Genomic DNA, 20,081 nt, shown 5'->3' with positions numbered 1-20,081 from the left:
ATAAAAAAATAAAATGGTCCACATTAAAAAAATTTTTTTAATAAATGAGCAATTATTTAAAAGAACAAGGCAATTCTAGATGGGCTAATAAGACCTATCTCCAAGGGAGATTGTTAAACTAATAAAGAAAAGTACAGAGATCCATGTATAATTATGCCTGGATTTACAGAGAATATTTCTAGAAAGATAAATAAGAAACAAGCTACCATGATTGCCTCTGAATGGTAGATTTGAGTGGGAGACCTGAGTGGCTGGGCAATAGGGTGTAGAAAGACTTATCGTTTACTCTATTAAAACAAGGTCCCCCTAGACAGAGTTCCCCTGCCAATTTATGATTATGCCCTCTATCCAAAACTTTATTCTCTTTCTTGTCCCTTCTGACCTCAATCCTGTGCTAACTGAATACTAATCAACCAGAGTCAGATGACTAAAATTACTGTTGTTGATAACATGTTACTATAGTAAAATTGCTATTATAGATGTCATCATTACTATACAAATTCAGGTTGTTTCTCCAGAGCAAGATGAGCTAAGAGACCCCCAGCCATGGACCACTTGGCCGGAGAATCAAACCAGAACATCCTGACTTCCAAAACTATGATTAAGAGATGTCACAGAAATGTCACAAGACAATGATTAACCCTAGCTTCCTTGTTCTTCCCCTTTAAAATGCTCCCAGCTCAAAGAGTTAGTGGAAGTGAATCTGAGGCATATCTCCCATTCCTTTGCTTGCCACCTTGTAATGAAGCCTTACTTTGCTACAGACCCACTGTCAGACTTTAGCTTTCTGCCCACAAGTCCTTGCTTAGTTACATTACCTTTTGAATGTTGTAGTATGTGCATTGAGTTTATTTATAGATTTAAAGTGATTTATTAATTTCAAAGGAGCTTCATGGGTGGCTTAGACAGTAAAGAATCTGCCTGCAACATGGGAAACCCAGGTTCAATCCCTGGGTCAGGAAGATCCCCTGGAGAAGAGAATGGCAATCCACTCCAGTATTTTTGTCTGGAAAATTCTATGGACAGAGGGGTCTGGTGGGCTACAGACTATGGGGTCTCAAAGAGTTGGAACCCTTTGGTTCTTAGGTATTGAAATCAGACTTTGGCTAGTGTTCGGATACAGTCGCCAAATAAAATACAGGACACCCAGTTAAATTTGAAATTTAGATAAAACATGTTTAAAAATTAAATATATGTATGTCCCAAATATTGCATGGGACATACTTAATTTTTTTTTAATGCTGTTTATGTGAAATTCAAATCTAATTGGGTACCTTGCATTTTTACCTGTTCAGTCTGACAGTCCTGGGTCCTGAACCCACCATTTATTTCGCTGATGACCCTGGAAAATGAGTGAGGTCAGATTCCTCTGAAGCAGAAGAAAGGAGAGGATGATACCTCAACCTGCATGGGTGGTTGGAGTGCAAGCTGGGCTACAGAGGGAGGAAACCGGAATTCTGTTGCCTACACCCGCACCTGAGCCTTGTGGGGAAGGGAGGACATCTCCCGGCCTCCTCACTTGCAAGGAACACGCCCCAGGAGTCCGAGGAGGACAGTCGGCCATGAAGAGCCATGCTGTGACTGCTGGAAGGACACCAAAGCTGGGGGAGAAAAGGGAAACTGTAGAAATAGATACAAAGGAACAGCAAAAAGTAAGTCACTGGGAATAATGGTGAGCAAGGCAGGCAGATTCAGTCGCTCAGTCATGTCCGACTCTTGTAATGCTGTAGACTATAGCCCACCAGGCTCCTCTGTCCATGGGATTCTCCAGGCAAGAATACTAGAGTGGGTAGTCATTCCTTTCTCCAGTAGATCTTCCTGATCCAGGGATCGAACCCAGATCTTCTGCACTGCAGGCAGACTCTTTACCAACTGAGCCACCGGGGAAGCCACTCTTATTCCTGTTTGCAGAACCTCTATAATCCTCCTATTGGGTCACCAGTGGTATGCAATGGTTGTCACTCTGTGGTACACAAAAAAATCCCTGAAGGACAGCACCTCCTCTTTGCTTTGCCTGCAGGGACTGTTTCATGCCCTTGCATGAAGATTCAGGCTAGAATTTTCCAAGTGAGATGGTTCATGGAAGGACCAGTGGATTCCATGTCATGCATACCTTGTCACACTTCATTTGCCAGAAAGTAGGGCCCTTGATTCAGGTAATGCTGTTTCAGCAGATTAGACGGATGTTGTGGTCCCTGAGGCAGTGGTGTTAGCTGATAAACCTACAGCAAGAAGGCAAACCCTGTATCTGCAAGCTGTGTGTGTCTGCCTGATCTGGATAGAGTGAGTCACAGATTCTCCTGAGGAAGAGCTAGTAAATCCTTGCTGTATACACTCACTGAAGCATTGCAGGCAGTTCTGACTCCCTATTATGCCCATCTAAGTGCCCCAAATCATGGTTCAAACTAGAATCACTAACAACAATCATTATCTCTCTGTTTCCATGGGCCAGGAATTCCCCAGGGCTCAGCAGGGCTGTTTTGAAGCAGAAGCAGCCCCTGAGGCAAGACTTTCTGAGCAATCAATTTGCTAAAGGAAGTCAGGAGAGATCTGGAAGGCGAGGGGAGGGGAAGCAGGAGCAGAAGGAGGGGGGAACCAAGACAGGGTGTGATGGCCCCAGTTCCGCAGAAAGCTGGCTGCACCTGACCCACTGGGCTCCTCTGGAGTGCTGTCCTGCCCTGATGCAAGGGGCCTGAGCACTCTCACTCCACACCTGTCGCCACTGGTCATTTCCCACCCTGGACAGCAGGGCGTAAACCCCGAGGCATGCCTGCCTCTACAGATTCAGATCCAGTGTCCCCTTCAGACTGCTCTTAACCTCTGTTTCTTGATCAGTAAAAAAGGAAATAATATTCATATGTACCTTATTTTCTAGGACTAAATGAAATTATGCCTACAAAGTTATTGCTTTAATAGCTGGTACAACTGTTGTTGTTTAATTACTAAATCCTGTCTGACTCTTTTGTGACTGCATGGACCGTAGCCCACCAGGCTCCTCTGTCCATGGGATTCTCCAGGCAAGAATACTGGAGGGGCAGCTATTCCCTTCTCCAGGGGATCTTCCCCACCCAGCAACTGAACCCGAGTCCCCTGCATTGCAGGCAGATTCTTTATCGTCTTGAGCCATCAGGGACAGAAGATCGTGTCATGAATTATATAGTCTTTATCACATTTTATGTGACGATTTACATGTTCCACTGCAGATATATTAATGTGGTTTATTACAACCATACTGTCCCCAGGTGTCTCTGGGAGTGTTATTAATATATAATACATGGGTTAATATATGGATATCATACATGGACCATGCTAGCAAGTCAAGAAGCAACAGTTAGAACTGTTAAAAACATTAAAAAGCACAGACACTTTGCTGACAAAGGTCCATCTAATCAAAGGATGGCTTTTCCAGTAGTCATGTATGGTTGAGAGAGTTGGACCATAAAGAAGACTGAGCCTCGAAGAATTGATGCTTTCAAGCTGTGGTGTTGGAGAAGACTCTTTGAGAGTCCCTTGGACTGCAAGGTGATCAAACCAGTCAATCCTAAAGGAAATCAGTCCTGAATATTCACTGGAAGAACTCATGCTGAAGCTGAAGCTCCCATACTTTGGCCACCTGATATGAAGAACTGAATCACTGGAAAATACCCTGATGCTGGTAAAGATTGAAGGCAGAAGGAGAAGGGAACGGCAAAGGATGAGCTGGTCGGATGGCATCACCAACTCGATGGACCTGACTTTGAGCAAGCTCCAGGAACTTGTGAAGGACAGGGAGGCTTGGCAGCTGCAGTCCAAGCAGTCGCAAAGAGTTGGACACAACTGAGCAACTGAACAACAACAACAACTTTTTAAAATGCAAAACAAGTTCTGAGCTCAGAAATATGTCTGGCCAAGGGACTGGGATAGGAGTGTCTACTTTTTACTACGACTTTATCTCCTGCCGTTTGCACTTGCTATTCCTTCTGCAGGAAATGCTCTTCCCATTCCTTTCTTATCTGGCTCCTTTTCTTCCTCAGGTTTCGACTTAAATTTCTCCTCCCCAGCGAGGCCTTCCCTATTGCTATTGCTTCTTGCTGTCATTCTCTATTAAGCATGCTGTTTTGTCCTTCAAAGCAATTATGTCAATATATAATTATTACCTTACAGCAAACATGCTCAGTTGTATCCGACTCTTTGCGACCCCATGGACTATAGCCTACAAGACTCCTCTGTCCATGCAATTATCCAGGCAAGAATACTGAAGTGGGTTGCCATTTCCTCATCCAGGGGATCTTCCTGACCCAGGGACCAAGCCCACATCTCTTGCATCTCCTGTGTTGGCAGGTGGATTCTTTACCACTATGCCATCTGGTAAGCCCAATTTTCACGTTAGTTTTTATTTATTGTCTCTATCCCCCTCCAGATTCTAAACTTCACTAAGTCAAGGACTTCTTACCTTTATTCGTTTTTGCATGTCCAGCTCTTAGCACAATACCTGATACATTGTAGGGGTTCAATGCAGAGGCTCACATTTGCTGAACTGAATAAATAAATCAATCAGACAGTCCATTCAGAAATGCTGACACTGGAATGGGACTCAAAGACCTCATCTGCTGGTTAAGCAAAGCTGATACAATAAGGAAGAGCTAACATATATATGAACTTGTTCTTGGTATAAAAGAAGTACTTCTCTTAGGTATAAAAATAATGACTTCAGGTATATAAATCTATGTAGATAAAATAAGAGATATGATAGAAAATATGTAATTCTCTACTCGGTGAATAGTCTGATGACATTGTAATGAAATTATCTCCTGGACATATTGCCTTCATTCACATTGTGTTGCCTCATTCTGACCTGGTGCCTTCTTATTTTGATATGTATCTTTATGCCTTTGATATATGGACTTGAAACAACACCATTTCCCATCAACTGCCTAAACAGAACTGAAACTGATTTAAGTTTTATGGGATCTTAGAATTACCACCTATTTCTAGAGTAAAGAATTGAGATTCTCGTCAGAATCTTCTGACATGTTAATCATTTCAATATGAAATCAGAAGATTCTGAAATTATCTCATCTGTGTCACAATGGTTTCTCCAAGGTTTCTGGGTGTGGTTCGCATCTCAAAAGATGATGCGTCATACAGGTCAACCTCCAGAACTGGCCATTTTCCAAAAGTCTGCTTGTTCCAGAAAGAGTCGCATTTTTTCTTTCTTCATGTGCTCCTGCTGTGTGCAGCAAAGAGAGGAAGCTGAATTTAGTGGTTAGGGCAAGTGCCTGAGTCAGCAACCTTCATTTCTATATTTGGTTATGTGATTTGCTGAAAATCATTGTCAAACCAATTCTGTTTCATTTATGAAAGAAGTCTTTATTCTCTTATATGTAACTTTTCTGAACTTCTGTGTGAGCACTATCTTCATTGCTACTGTTCTGAAATTGAACCATATCCTGGGATTTTTCTCTTTTGTATTTCTTTTAGTAACGATCTGGTTGGAGAATCAATAAACCAACAAAGCAACCAAGCAAGAAACAAACTAAACCGGAAACCAGGGCCTTGGTGGCATACCCCATAGCTTTCACACAACAACAGAGCAGGACCCACTACAGAGAAGAAAGGAGAATGGTGCCCAAGCAAACATCAGGGTCTTGTGTAAAGCCCAGCAAATGAGAAAGAACAAAACCACACATCATCAATAACCTTAACTTGTCAATGAGGTTGACTTTAGAATTAACACTTCCCTGACTCTAAATCTTTAACTGTATAAAGGAAAAGATGTGTTCTTTGCTAAAATATCAATAGTTAAATTGCATCTTAGTGGCAAAATACTTTGTAGGATAGAAGTTTCCTTTAATCACATGGTACAACTCTAGAACTTTGTGAGGTCAGTTTTGTTTGCAGCCTGGCAATTCTTAACCTATGTTATAAGGAAAGCTAAGTGCTATGGCCAATGGCTAATAGTCGCTCAGACAAGTCCAACTCTTTGCGACCCCATGGACTATAACCCATCAGTCTCCTCTGTCCATGGAATTCTCCAGGCAAGAATACTGGAATGGGCAGCCATTCCCTTCTCCACTGATCTTCCCAGCCCAGGGACTGAACCTGGGTCTCCAGGATTGCAGGGAGATTCTTTACCATCTGAGCTACCAGGAAAGCCCAAGTGCTATGGGGACTATATAAAGGGTAAATATTTCCAGGGGTATTTATTTTCTTCTTTGTACTTTTCTGAAGTATTTCTAATATGCTATTTATCATTAAATATATAGATTTTTGCATTAGATTTTTGCATTTTTTATTACAGATATATAATAAGAAATTAAGCACCCCATTTCCAAGAGATAACCACTGTTAACATTTTTCTGCATTTTCCTACATATATGCACATATTGTTGCACAAATGGGACAACATGTACATAATTTTTTTAGACTTTTACTTTATATTAGACCATAGTTGATTTATAAAATTGTGTTAGTTTCAGGTGTACAGCAAAGTGATTCAGTTTTACATATACATGTATCTATTCTTTTTCAAATTCTTTCCCACTTAGTTTATTACACAGTATCTAGCAGGTTACATGGTAGGTCCTTGTTGGTTTTGTATTTTAAATATAGTAGTGTGTATAGGTCAATCCCAAACTCCCATACATAATATTTTACAGTCAGGATATTTTTTCATCTTAGAGAGCATTGTGAGGTTTCTTCCAAGCTCTTCTTGGTCTTATTCTTTTTAATGCTTATTAGTGTGCTATAGTATGGACATATCATGATTATTTAACCAATCCCCCATTTCTAGAAAATTATGTACTTTCCAATTCTCTGCTAGTATAAACAGTACTTTGATGAACATCTTTGTTACTAAATTTTCAACCATTAGCAATCTCTTTTTTCTAAGACAACAGAAGATGAAGTCAGCTTGTCTACCATCAGACAAAGGTCAATTGTTCCCTTTGTCACCAAAACTACAGCTCAGCTTCTCAGACACGTCTGGATTCACAAATAAATGCTTCCGGGCAAAACCAGTCCTATTAGCTGAACTTAAGTCTTTGTGTTCCCGAGTAATTTCTCAGTATTTTATCAGCTCTTTGTCATGTTAAAGAAAGTTAAATGTATGTATATTTTGTCGGGTATTTCCAGCTGTTTTTAGTAAGAATTATTTACAAATATCAAGTTTTCCATTACCAAGAGTAAAAGTGCGGCATTTTTTATGTGCTCTGGCATTTCCTACTTGAGACCCTCCAGGGTTTCCCTTGACCCAGACAAAGGCAAATACCAGGTCCTACAGACCCTGTGTTCTCCTCAGATCTCGGACTGCATCTTTGCTTCTGATGTCCCTCATTACTTCTCTGTCCATCAGCATCTGTCATTGTGTCTTTTTGTCTCTACAAAGGGCTTTAGAAATTGCTCACACCTGCCCAGAAACTACACCCCCAGATGTTACTTGATCGTCTTCTGCGTATGAGTCAGATCTGGGTTCAAACAATGCCTCCTTTGAGAGGTCTTCCTGGCCATCCCAGATACAGTGTTTACCACTTGATTTCTTTTTCTTCTTGTTGCATCTATCACTCCATGCCATTTGGTTTTATCATGAGTGTTCCATCTTTTCTCACCAGAATGTCATCCCATGAAAAGGACCCTGGCCCTGCTCTATCTCATTCCCCTATCATGTATCACCAGCACTGTTTAAAAGTGCTCTGTAAAAAGTATTATTATTTCTCATTCATACATTTTCAAAGTGTGCAGTTTGGGAGGAGGAGATGGACTTGTTCCTAAATAAATGTTCATGTATAATCTGATGACAGAGCATGACAGACTAGATGTCATAAGACTTACTTTCCAGTTACTGCGGGACCAGTGACTCGTCATTCCATCCTGCCTTCACAATATTTCACAACATGTCTCACTCAACTTTTTAAACCAGTTCACCGTCTTCATTAGTTCTTCCCACTAACCCATATCACAGTTGACCCACCAAACAGTAGTGGATTCTAAGAGGGCAGCAAGAAAAGAGAGAACAGTGAGTACATGAAACCCAGGGAAAAGTTATAATTATTCTCATAAACTTGAAAGTAATTTTAAATACAACATCAATAATCATTAATTAATAAGCACTAAAAGTTGAGCTTAATAGCCTCAAGTGAGCTGGCAACACTAAAATCCAGGTGCTAAAAATATGGTTCTCAGCCTTTTTATGATCTGTCACAATTTCAAATACCAGAATTTTGAGAAAGCGTTTGAAAAGATTAAGACTCAAGAAACTGCTAAGTCAGCAATAAATGCAAAATCATTATACTAGCATAAAGCCAAGCTACATATTGTCCACAAAGACCTCACAGGCATGATGTGTTATAACTTTGCATCCTTGTGCTGTTCTTAGTCACTCAGTTGTGTCTGACTCTTTGTGACCCCATGGACTGTAGTTTGCCAGGCTCCTCTATCCATGGGGATTCTCCAGGCAAGAATACTGGAGTAGATTGCCATGCCCTCCTCCAGGGGATCTTCCCAACCCAGGGATCGAACCGGGGTCTCCTGCATTGCAGGCGGATTCTTCACCAGCTGAGCTACCAAGGAAGCCCTTCTGCAGCCTTAGGCATTTATATTCTGCTTGAAGAGAACAGTCAGTGTCCTTGCAGTACTCAGGGACATAATCCAAAAGTTAAGTCATCTCTTGGTTGTACATTTTCCCTTAGTGAGAGTTTGATTTATGTTAAACCATCTCACCTGTGATAAATTGTACCTAGTCTGCACTCCGTTCCACAAACAACTCAGGTCACGTTCTGTTTGACAGACATTGCCTATTGGTAGAATGCTCAGGTATAGTAAAATAAATTTTAAATATTGAGTAAAAGACCTGATTAAGTTGAAAGATTTGTACAAAGGTAAGAAATATGGTTTTTTAAAAAAATAACGCAAATGGAAGTAAAATCATTAAAGGTCATAAATATCAAAATGTTAAATAGTCACAGAAGAGCCACTGATTTACTAATGAATTTATTCATTTAACAGATATTTATTGAGCACCTTCTATGTGCTGGATTGTCTCCTGAGTGATAGAGAATATGATAAAAATCAAAGCCCACTTCTTCACAGAGCTTGCTTTTCAGTGAGAGTAACAGATAGCAACAACAACAAAAAATCTTTTTAAAGTCAAAACCCAAGTAAACATATACTTACTCAGGGTAGTGATAAGGGCAAAGGCAGCAGAGGGGAATACAGAGTACGGGGCAGGAGTGGTAACAAATATACACAGTGTGGCTAGGGATGACTCACTGCAAGGGTGACATTTGTGAAGAGGCTTAAAGGAAGTTAAGAAAGTTGAGAAAGCCTGGGCTGCAGATTCCAAAGGGTAGATTATAACAGGCAGTGGCAACCACAGGTGCAAAGGCCCTGAGGCAGGAATACACCTGTGACCAGAATGACCTACTGGAAGGGAATATTTGCAAGGAGGGTTGGTAGGAAAAGAAACTAAGAGGAGCAGAGATGCTGGGAACTCGGGAGACATGGGCAAGATCAAATAAGACCTGTGCAAATACTCTGGCTTCTCTTCTGAATGAAGTGAGTAGCCAGTGGAGGGTTCTCACCAGAGAAGTGACATAGTTAAACATGCATTTTAAAATGATAGCTCTGGAAGAATAAAAATGCAAACAAGATCAGGGGAGAGGTAACAGTGGAGTCTGAATCAGAGTCCTAGCTGTGGAAGAGGTGAGAAGTACTTGAATTCTACATATAATATGAAAGTAAAGCTGAAATAATTTGCTAATGGATCAGGTATGATGTGGGAGAGAAAGATAGGAATTAAAGATGACTCTAAAGCATTTAGCCAAAGAATTGGATTGAAATGGAGGATACCATAAGAGTAGGTTTGGAATCAAAATAAGACATCTGATTTTGGAAAACATGAGGTTAGTATTCTGTGCTGTCCAAATCAGCAGTTACTGATCATATGCTGGTATTAACGTTTACATATTAATTAGTTAAAAATTTAAATTCAATGCCTCAGTTGCATTTGCCACATTTTAAGTGCTCGGTATGAAGAAAATGGCAACCCACTCCAGTTTTCTTGCCTGGGAAATCCCATGGACAGAGAAACGTGGTGGTCTCTAGTCCACAGGGTTGCAGTCAGACACAACTGAGCAACTAAACAACATAGCAGAAAGAAGGGCTTGATTGACACCAGATAATAAGAAAGTTGAACTATATTTGTTCTAGTTCCACCCAGTGGTTCTCAACTAGGTATGGTAGGATACCCTTAGAAGACATCTGAAAATGTATAGGATGTTTGGGATAGACTAATGGGTGTCATGGGCATTTTGTGGCAAATGATCTTAGGACACTGACTTGTCACAGTCCAGCACAATGAAGACAAGTTCTCTCATTCAAAATGTCAATAGCTTCTCCATGGGAAAAGTGTTGAGTCTGCCCTCCCTCTAGCAATACTCCACATTCCATAAAGTGAAGCAAAATAGACATTAGAACATGGTGTTGGTCTTAGCCAGATAAACTCGTGTACAATCTGTTCTGACCTGAACTTGCTGTATGGCTTGGGAACATTTCCTAGATCCTGGGACTTTGTTTCCTTGTCTAAATAATGCAGAAAACAATTATTAACATACATCATCTAGGGTGGTTCTGAGAATTATGGAACTCTTTAGAGTACTTGGCTCAGCATTTGGCTCAGGAAGTCATATAAATGTACACTATTACTACAAGTGGAAAAAGGGGATGAAAGAGGAAGTCCAATATAGAGACTTAAATAAGCAAGATGTAAATTCAAATAGAAAAGGAAGTCTAGAGCAGCACTGTCCATCCAAAAATACGGATCCAAAAAAAAAAACTGCCAGCAAGTTTTTTTCAGCACATGCAACATTTAAATGTTCCCCAGCCACATTAAAAAAAGCAAGAAACAGGTAAAATTAATTTTATTAATATACAATCTTTAAGTAACCAACTATATCCAAAAATGTTATTTCCATATATAATCAATATAAAAATCAGAGGCATTTTCATTTTTTTGGTATCAAGTTCTTTAAATTTTATGTGTATTTTACTTACCCGGTGCTCAGCAACCACATGGGGCTACAGCACAGGGCTACAGCATCAATAAATCCAACTCTTTCATTGACTACTAACGTTCAGTAATTAAAAGATTCTTACAAGTTAACATTTCAATGTATAGAGGGTGGTTTCATAAAAGTCTCAAGTATTACATTTAGGAAATTTAACTCAGGATCTTCATATAAGCTGAGACATGCCAGAGTTGTAGGATGATTGATCAGTCGTGAGTGGGCTCAACGAGTTGTAGGTTCCCATTCCAACTCTACAACTTCCTGTGTCCTTGAACAAGTTAGCTAGTCAAAAACCTGTGTTCTTACTTGTGAAAGAAATAATGGTGCTAACTTCCCCAAGGATTGCTATGAGGATCACGTACATAGTTTTAGCCCAGTGCCTACAGAAACTTTCCAAATGTGAAATGTTGATATTTGCTATTTGGGTTAAGAAATAGGACAGAAGTCACTAGAATTCTAGTTATTCTTTATATATACACACACAAGTATTTCAGAGTTGAATTACTTTTTTAATTACTTTTGTTAATAAAACAAGAGAACATTGCATGCTCTCAAAGCTGAGCGTTTGTCACAGTGAGTGCAATGATTTGTCCCTGTGTTCAGATATAACTCAACCTCTGGAAGACAGTCTGGCACCTGGTAGGTCCTCAGAAAGTTTATTAAACAGATTTCTGGCTACAGAATTCCTGAGCAGTAGTTATAAACACACTATTGAAAGTATGATTACTAGCCAATGATGGTGATTTAATCTCTATTCTTATATTTAAATTATAAAGTTTATGTAGCTGTTTTTCAATGAGAACAGTCTCTGCCACAAATTTAAGATTCTTGAGTTGATACAAAGTTCAAAACAAGATTAATGATTGGTAGCTTATTGGCCACAGAAGTAGTTCTATATATAAATTACTAAACATAATCTCAATATGGTATCTTCAAGGCTATCCCATTTAGTCCATTTATAAATGTTAAAACTCATCACTAAATTCCTATAAAGTTTAAAAAAGCATGCAACACTGGTATAGCACAAACAGATTTATTTACTAACCAAAGAGATGACCCTAATTAAACCAACACTTTGAAATAGTTTAATTGTTTGTGATAAAGATTATTGAACTCAATAATGAAAAAAAACCAGCAGTATGGAGATTTGCTCATTGAACTGAGCTTGTTCATCCTCGCAGCTAATTTCTGTGCAAAATGATGATGGAATTTTTACTCTACTTTTTCATAGACCCGAGTACAGGTAACATTGTTCATGACGCATACCTAGGAGACAGAATGTCATTAAAAAGAGGCAAGTTAGTCTTACATCACAGAGTAATGGTGGTAGTTGAATGCTAGGATCACAATCCTACAAAACATTGACATCTACTTCACAGATGGAGAAAACGCATGTTAGGCTTCCTGAGTTTGAAAAGCTAGAGCCTGTTATTTTATTTATGATGTGTATATGCTCTACTGAAAACTACTGATTTGCAATATCTAAACTATTCATTTAGTTTTAGCAAATACTATTCCTCATTTTAAAGAAACAGAAAAATGTATGCTCAAGATTATACAGTCATTTTTTTACAAACTGAAGGTTTGTGGCAACCCTGCACTGAGTAAGTCTAGGAAGCCATTTTTTCCAACAGCACTTGCTCACTTCCTGTCTCTGTGTGACTCACTTTACTGCGATGTTCCATTTATTGTCATGGTCTGGAATCGAACCTACAGTATCTCTGAAGTGTGCCTGCACTGTAAACGGAGCAGCAGAACACGGACTAGACCCAGCTCCTGCTATATCATCTTCTCTAGCTCCACAAAGGGCTTTTTTTAGTTATTAAGTATTCTTGTATTTATCTTGTTATTTGGCACTTTTTTTTCCCTCCAATCTAGTTCTCCTCTTCATGATCAGTGATCTAGAACACTTATGTGAACAATGAATTCATATAAGACATATGATGTCAGACACTTACCACCACTAATTTCCCATCTTCCAGTTTTCTTGTTATTGTGCTTTCCTTTCCATCCCATTCCTGATGTTGAACCAATGCACCATCTGTAAAGTTGCAGACAGTCTGCCAAAATAAAGTATCCTTTTTAATCTTCTGAAGCACAATGAAAATGAGTTTCTGTGACTTATAACCTCCTTAATCAACATTTTTTAATCTTTTCCTTTCTGAGTCTACTTCACCACATTAACCCATAGTAATTTCATTCATAATGTAGTTTGTGCTTTTTAATTTAGATGTCCCTTAAAACTATTTTTACAAAACAGATTAAGTTGTGAAATCGGTATTTTTCACTAATTTGTCAAAACTCAATTCATAAAACAACTTGAGACTTTTTCATTAAATTCTGGCCTGGAAGCAGTAAAAATGTTATTAATAGAGTTAATCATTCTGCAAGGTTCTGTGATATTATAAATTATAATTAACCTGAGTCTTTCTGCCATCAGCTGTGGTCTCTTCAAACTTCTCTCCCAGTTTACAGGAAAACTGTGTTGTTTTCAAAGTGCTCTCAGTTTTTATGCTGAGGTTTTTGCCATCAGAAGTGATGATACAATCTGGTTTGGCCATCGCACCCACTTTTCGCAGAGCCATCCCCACTCCTGTAGAAAGTTATACCATGTTAGATACCCGGAAGACCAAATTTCTTGTTTACATAATAAAAGCAGTAATTCAATTGCAATCACCATGCTGTGCATATTTTCAACGATTCAGTCATCAATGGGGAAGGCAATGGCACCCCACTCCAGTACTCTTGCCTGGAAAATCCCATGGACGGAGGAGCCTGGTAGGCTGCAGTCCATGGAGTCGCTAAGAGTCGGACACGACTGAGCAACTTCACTTTCACTTCTCACTTTCATGCATTGGAGAAGGAAATGGCAACCCACTCCAGTGTTCTTGCCTGGAGAATCCCAGGGATGGGGGAGCCTGGTGGGCTGCCGTCTATGTGGTCGCACAAGTCAGACACAACTGAAGCAACTTAGCAGCAGCAGCAGCAGTCATCAATAACAACTGTGAACATACATATATCCAGCGCTTACCAAGTGCTAGTACTTGACATACACTATTCATGGAAGCCTGGCAAGGACCTTGTGAGAGGTAGATAGTCTCCATTTGACAGATGAGTAAGTGAGGCATTGATGTAACTTACTCAAGCTCATCCAGCTAAGAAGGGAGGTGCTGAGAAACAACCTGGGCAGCCTGGCTCTAAATCTCAGCTTTAAGATACCATGCCATGTTGGCCCTCAGAAACTTAAGGAAGATATCCGGACTTCTCTAATTTCCTCAGTTCTGCCAGCCACTGTATTATATGACTCCAGCACACAGTCTAGCACACAAGTCCCTGATAAATATTTGATTAGTAGACTACACAAAATCAGTATCAATCCTGAGATATTCAGATTGCAGTTTTAAGAGTTAACCACACAATCATGATGCTAACAATCAGGAAAAATCTTACCCTCAAAAATAGTATTTCAGAACTCTGTAACTCAGATTACTCTATTAATACATTTATTTTATAATCTATGTATTTCCCCCTAATATTAACATTTAGTAGGAAACTTGGTTCTAGGCCAAATCTCAGTTTCATGGATGAGGCGACTACAGCCTAAGCAGAGTAACTGACTTGATGATCAATGCTCAGCCCAGCTTGACATGTCCCCACGGAGCCTTCTCTTTCACCAGCTAGGCGCTGGTGCTTTGTTTCATTAGTTGAGTCATTATTTTCTCACTTTGGACAAATAAAGGGCTCTGTTCTTTCCACACCTTGATCGCTCTCTAATGAATTGTACCTTGACAACCTTGACTCCAGAACTCTGGAAACAAGCCATCTGATAATGTTTGGTTTTAATGGGCAGAGAAACTGCCTACTGTGTTCCTCACTCAGGTGAACACACACATATGTATTTCTCCTTTGTGAGTGCAGTTAGTTGCTTTTTGTCCAGAGTCACCTTGATCAAGGTATAGAGTGGAGGGGGGGGAAAAAAATACTGCTTTGTTTTATTCACGGGATCATAAACACACTCAAGATTCACCAGAGACAGACTCAACCAGCCATCGGCTAGAAGGTGTGTTTTTTAAGTACTTCAGGGTACTTCTGGGTCTAGGTCTTTGTAATGACTTCTTCACTCATTTAACATTTGGTAACAGAAAGTTACTATCTGCAGGAGGCTAGCTTCTAAAACAACCCGACAGCCCCAGCAGTTGTGTCAGACAGGATCTCTGCTATGCTTCACTTCCTAGGGGCCTGTGACAAAGGTTCGTCTTTGCCAATCTACCCAATGTCGCAATCAGCACTCTTTATAGTCACCAGCTTATGAAAAAGACAACAGAAAATCCAACACTGTTTTGAGCGAGAGAACTTCAATCTCCCTATAGAGATGCATCCTCCCTTGGAAGGCTTTTAAGTCAAGTGCCTCACTCTGTAGAACAGGCTCTAGGTTCATCTAGGTCACTAGAACTGACTCAAATTTGTTCTTTTTTCTGGCTAATAGTCCACTGTATATATATACCACATCTTCTTTATCCATTCATCTGTCAACGGACATCCAGATTGCCTCCATGTCCTGGCTATCCTAAAGAGTGATAGAATGAACATTGGGGTACATGTGTCTTTTACAATTTTGGTTTTCTGAGGGCATATACCCAGTAGTGGAGTTGCTAGGTATTAAGGCATATATATGGAATCTAGAAAAATGATACTGATGAACCTATCTGTAGGGAAGGATTAGAACTGCAGATATAGAGAATGGACTTATTGACACAGTGAGGGAGGAGAGAGCGGGAGGAATGCAGAAGATAGCGTCAACATACACACAGTATCAGATGTAAGATGGATAACTGGCAAGAAGTTGTTGTGTAGCACTGGGAGCTCAGTCACGTGCTCTGTGATGACCTGGAGGTATGGGATGGGGAGAAGGGAGGGAGGCTTGGAAGGGAGCCGACACATGCATAATCATGCCTGGTTCCCCTTGCTGTATGGCAGAAATCAACACAACGCTGCAAAAATTAAAAAAAAAAAAAGTTTTACTAAAAAAAAAATTTCAAGTGTCTTGGGCAAGGCCACGCCCATCTTGGATGCAGTTGGAAAGCAGCTGAAGGACCCGGCAGTTTCTGACCGCGGTTTCCCGGCGAAGCCTCTCTGCCCTCCACGCTCTAGACGCAGAAGGCTGCAGGGCACTGCCACCTCGGGTACAGTCGACCTCACCGCGCTCCTCCCACACGCCACCCGGCCACCGCAGCGCCCAGTCGAGCAGTGCCAACAGGTCACTGTCACCAGCGCCACGCCTCTGAGCCCCGCTCCGGGGCGTGGAGAGGAGGATGCCCTGATGCTCCACCCGGGGAGCCTGGCCAACCCAAAATGGCCCGACGCACGCGGCCAAGGCGGGCGGGGGCTCTGGGGGTGGGGGAGATGCAACCGAGAGCGGAATGTAAGCTGAAGCGGTAGCCCGCATTTCGGCTGGAAATCGAGTTCGGGTGTAGAAGAGGGAGGGGACCCTGCGCGCCACTTGGGAACAAAAGATGCGGCAAGGTGGGTCAGGGCAAGGAGGTGCGGCCACGACCGCGCGAGTGCGAGGGAGGACAATGGCAGAAGAGCGGACGAGTGGTGGGGGAAGAAAATTCGGGAAAGTTAAGAGGGCCGCCTGGAGGGGAGAAAGAAAAGAAGCTTGGGGTGGGAGAGGGGTGAGCGCGCTAAAGGGCAGGAAAGCAGGGGTCGCGTGGGCCCGGGGAAAGCAGCAGAGACAGGGACTGATCAAGAGGCCGACGGTCCGGGGAATCCGGAGCGGGCGGGAGGCGCTCTCCACTGCTCGCCTGCGATGAGGGTGGAAGGTGGAGGATAACGGGGTCGGGGGTAGGCGGCCGCGCACGCCCAGCCTTTCAGCCTAGCACGCCGAAGGGGGCCTACGGACAGACAGTCACACACGTGCCACGTTGCAGCGCCGCATGGCGGGGAACCTCACCTACTTCCTTCATGTATTCGTCAAAGCCTTTGCTCTCCACTAAGCGCCATCTTCCTACCAGCTGCTGAATGGTGGCCATGGTGGGTCCGAGCGGACAGGCGTGACAGGTGAGCTGCGGAGTGTAGGGAGCCGGGAATCAAGCGTGCGGTTGGCTGGCCACCCGCGCGGTTATAAAGCTGGAGCGCGCGCGCGGGCGGTGCCTGGCGGCCAATGAGAAGCGCGCCTCGCCCGCCCGCCCCGCCCCCCGCGCCCCCGGGTCTGGCTCCTGGGGTCCAAAAGAGCTAAGCTGCTCCACCTGCCGCGGCCGCTGGGGCTCGGCGGGCTGCTCCTGCCAGCTGGGACTAGTCCTAGTCCGACGCGCCCCACGCCGCCACGGACGCCAGACCCTGCACTTCCCGCGCGTCTGCACGCCCAGGAAGCCAGAGGGGCTACGGGCGGACCCGGCCCGGCTCTCCCGGGCCCGTTGGTCCCATGCCAAGCTGCCGCCCCTCTTCCCGTTCGTGACACCCACAAAGAATCGATTAGCCTTCGTTCGGTTCCCATGGCAGGAATTGATCCGTAGTTTAATTGACTGATCGATAAACTTCTTCGCGTATTTAACCACTGCTGGGGCGAAGGTGCGGGGGAAACACCCTCCTGAAATAACCTGTTCCCACCCTCACGCCACTCCCGGCCCAGCTGGGGCCTCGGAGGGTATCTAACCTGAGTTGGGTTAGGCTATCTTAGCAGAAGGTCCTGGGTGCGGGGAGATGTCCCAGGCAGTTCGGTTTCCAAACTCAAACTCTACAAGGTTATCAGTTTAAGTGACTGCTATTGCTATTAAATGTTCTCATTCACGTATGTTTTACTATTTATATTTTCAGCTGAACAGAGCCCTGAACAATTTCTGTTCAGGCTCCCAAGTCTTTAGACTCCAGTGATTCTCCTCTTCTCCTTTAATCTTAATACTACCTTATATTTATTTGTAAGTAGAAGGTTCTACTTTTCAAAGTGTGTCTGTCACAGGATCTTTGTGCTCCTGGGTTCCTGTGGGAATGAGTTGGAGTGAGATGTGGAAATTGCCATACAGAGAGGATAGCCACCTTGGTGGAGATAAGCTCCATTTATTGAATACCTTCTTGCTACATGCTGTACTTCCTGGCCCCTTTATATCTGTTAATGCTGATGCTCACTGGGTTTTTACTCAAGGGTGTTATCCCAATTTTCTGAGAGAGAAATGAGTCAGGGAAAGTTTGCAGAGTGGAAGAACCAGAATTCCTGTCCAGGTTCCTCTCATTCTAGACTTTGTGAAATAGGACCAAACCTGGCTGCCTCAAGCTCACCCTCCTCTTCATGGGATTAAGAGTAGAGGCTACATACAGTCCCCTGAATTATTCCAAGACACTAGTTCTTGGAATAAGAAAAACTTATTCTTCCTTCCCTAACAAACTGAAATCTGAGCTTGTCATTTCCCGGAATGCCTCAGGACATTTACTCACCTGCAGTGTATATTTGCCCCAATCCTAGGGTTACCCCAGTTTCCCCAGTGGCACCATTTTAATACTGAGTGACTTAGGTCACATAGTTGTGCCACTAAGGGCTGGCATGTCCCATGCCAACAGCCCCATACTTGAGGCTCAACTGCTCCCAGAAAATATTCCTGTTCTGAGGGCAGCTGAGCACGTCATTTGCCCAGCAGAGCAAGTGCTGGCCTCCAGATACTTGGTATGGTCCCTGCCTCCCAGAGAAGCAGCTCCTGTGTCCTTGGATTTGCTTTCTTAATGTGCTAGGTCAACATGTTTGTCCATTTTTGTATTGAATATGATAATAATAGCCAGGACTCAGTACTGGAATAATACTAGTTGTTAAATGATCATAATCAAACACGTGATAGAAATGTCAAAAGGAAAATGACACCTGATACTAATACTAATGCCCTGATACAACACCTAAAATACTTAGGTACAAGAAATCATTTTTATACCAGAAGCATTATCCAAAATTTAACTTTTAAACACACTCTTTGATGTGATGAGCATGTGGATGAAAAAATGTGGCCTGCCAAGTCAGTAAACAAAGGATGCTGCGGGCCTCAGCCGAAGCACTGCCCTAACTCTGCACCCTGAGGGGATTCAGGGTTGGAGAAAAACAGGATCCTGGCCCTAGATAGGTAAGGTGCACATCAAAGGAGTGATCTCAGTGAGCCCAGATTCTTGCAGCTTTCTTGGTGGCTCAGTACTAAAGAATCCGCATGCCAATGAAGGAGTTGTGGGGCAGTCCTTAGGGCGGGAAGATCCCCTGGAGGAGAAAATGGCAACCCACTCCAGTATTCTTGCATGGGAAATCCCATGGACAGAGGAGCCTGGCAGGCTACAGTCCATGGGGTAACAAAGAGTCAGACTGAGAGACTGCACAAGTATGATCAGATTCTTGCCTCTTCCCATACATAAGAAAGCAAAGCACTGAAATCATTAAGTGGAGATACCTGGTTTTCTTCAACACTAGTCTTTTGATGTTCTATCTGTTTTTTCTTTCTTTTTTTTTTTTTTTTTTGCAAAAACTCCTATATATCCGGGATCTTCCCTTACCTCTTCGCAACAGTTCCTCAGAGCTATCTGAGAGGTCATCATCCAGGCTGAAGTCCTCAGGAATTCCCCCAAATGAAACATACTTCTCACCTTTGTCTACAGGATCTCAAAGAGTCGGACACGACTGAGCCACTGAGCGCACACACGTTCAACTTTTAGCTTGTGCATTTTTTTTTTTTTTGGTCAACAAATGGAAATAATATTTTTGTGGTTAAAACACATCGACAAAACAAAGATACAGGTCAAAATACCTGTTAGTGTTTCCCATGGGACAGAGCCAAAGGGCATGGTGATAGCTCTGCTACTCTGAGTAATGCACTTAATCCCTTGCTCTCTGATGCCTCTTAACTGTATTACAGACATGGAGAGAGATTGAAGTCAGGTTATTTCTAAGGTCCCTCAACCCCTAAATTCAGATTCCCTTCCTTTCTTAAACTAGTAATGGATTGTGTGCCTTGTGCTCAGATGCATCAGTCGTGTCTGACTTTGCAACCCCATGGACCATAGACCTTCAGGCTC

At 42.3% G+C, this 20,081-nt stretch overlaps 1 protein-coding gene across 1 annotated transcript; it reads right to left on the bottom strand.

Moving 5' to 3' along the window:
* Window positions 1–11,682: 11,682 nt before the first annotated feature.
* Window positions 11,683–19,463, bottom strand: FABP5 (fatty acid binding protein 5). The gene is made up of 4 exons (XM_040262002.1): window positions 16,996–19,463; window positions 13,463–13,635; window positions 13,001–13,102; window positions 11,683–12,308 (listed from the first exon to the last, which is right to left on the bottom strand). The coding sequence occupies exons 1-4, from the start codon at window positions 17,072–17,074 to the stop codon at window positions 12,255–12,257; spliced, it is 408 nt and encodes a 135-aa protein (XP_040117936.1). The 5' UTR covers window positions 17,075–19,463; the 3' UTR covers window positions 11,683–12,254.
* Window positions 19,464–20,081: the final 618 nt, after the last annotated feature.

The sequence above is a fragment of the Oryx dammah genome, unplaced genomic scaffold, assembly GCF_014754425.2.
Source record: "Oryx dammah isolate SB20612 unplaced genomic scaffold, SCBI_Odam_1.1 HiC_scaffold_19, whole genome shotgun sequence".
Taxonomy (NCBI): Eukaryota; Metazoa; Chordata; class Mammalia; order Artiodactyla; family Bovidae; genus Oryx; species Oryx dammah.
The sequence above is the reverse complement of the archived record's forward strand: the minus strand, read 5'-3'. Positions and strand labels throughout refer to the sequence as shown.

Excerpts from the sequence above, each read along its gene's own strand:
- FABP5 (XM_040262002.1), bottom strand. The coding sequence starts at position 17,074 with ATGGCCACCATTCAGCAGCTGGTAGGAAGATGGCGCTTAGTGGAGAGC. Across the intron at positions 13,103-13,462 it reads CTGATGGCAGAAAGACTCAG|ACTGTCTGCAACTTTACAGA; the intron begins GTTAATTATAAT and ends TTATTTTGGCAG. Across the intron at positions 12,309-13,000 it reads AAGATGGGAAATTAGTGGTG|GTATGCGTCATGAACAATGT; the intron begins GTAAGTGTCTGA and ends TCTGTCTCCTAG.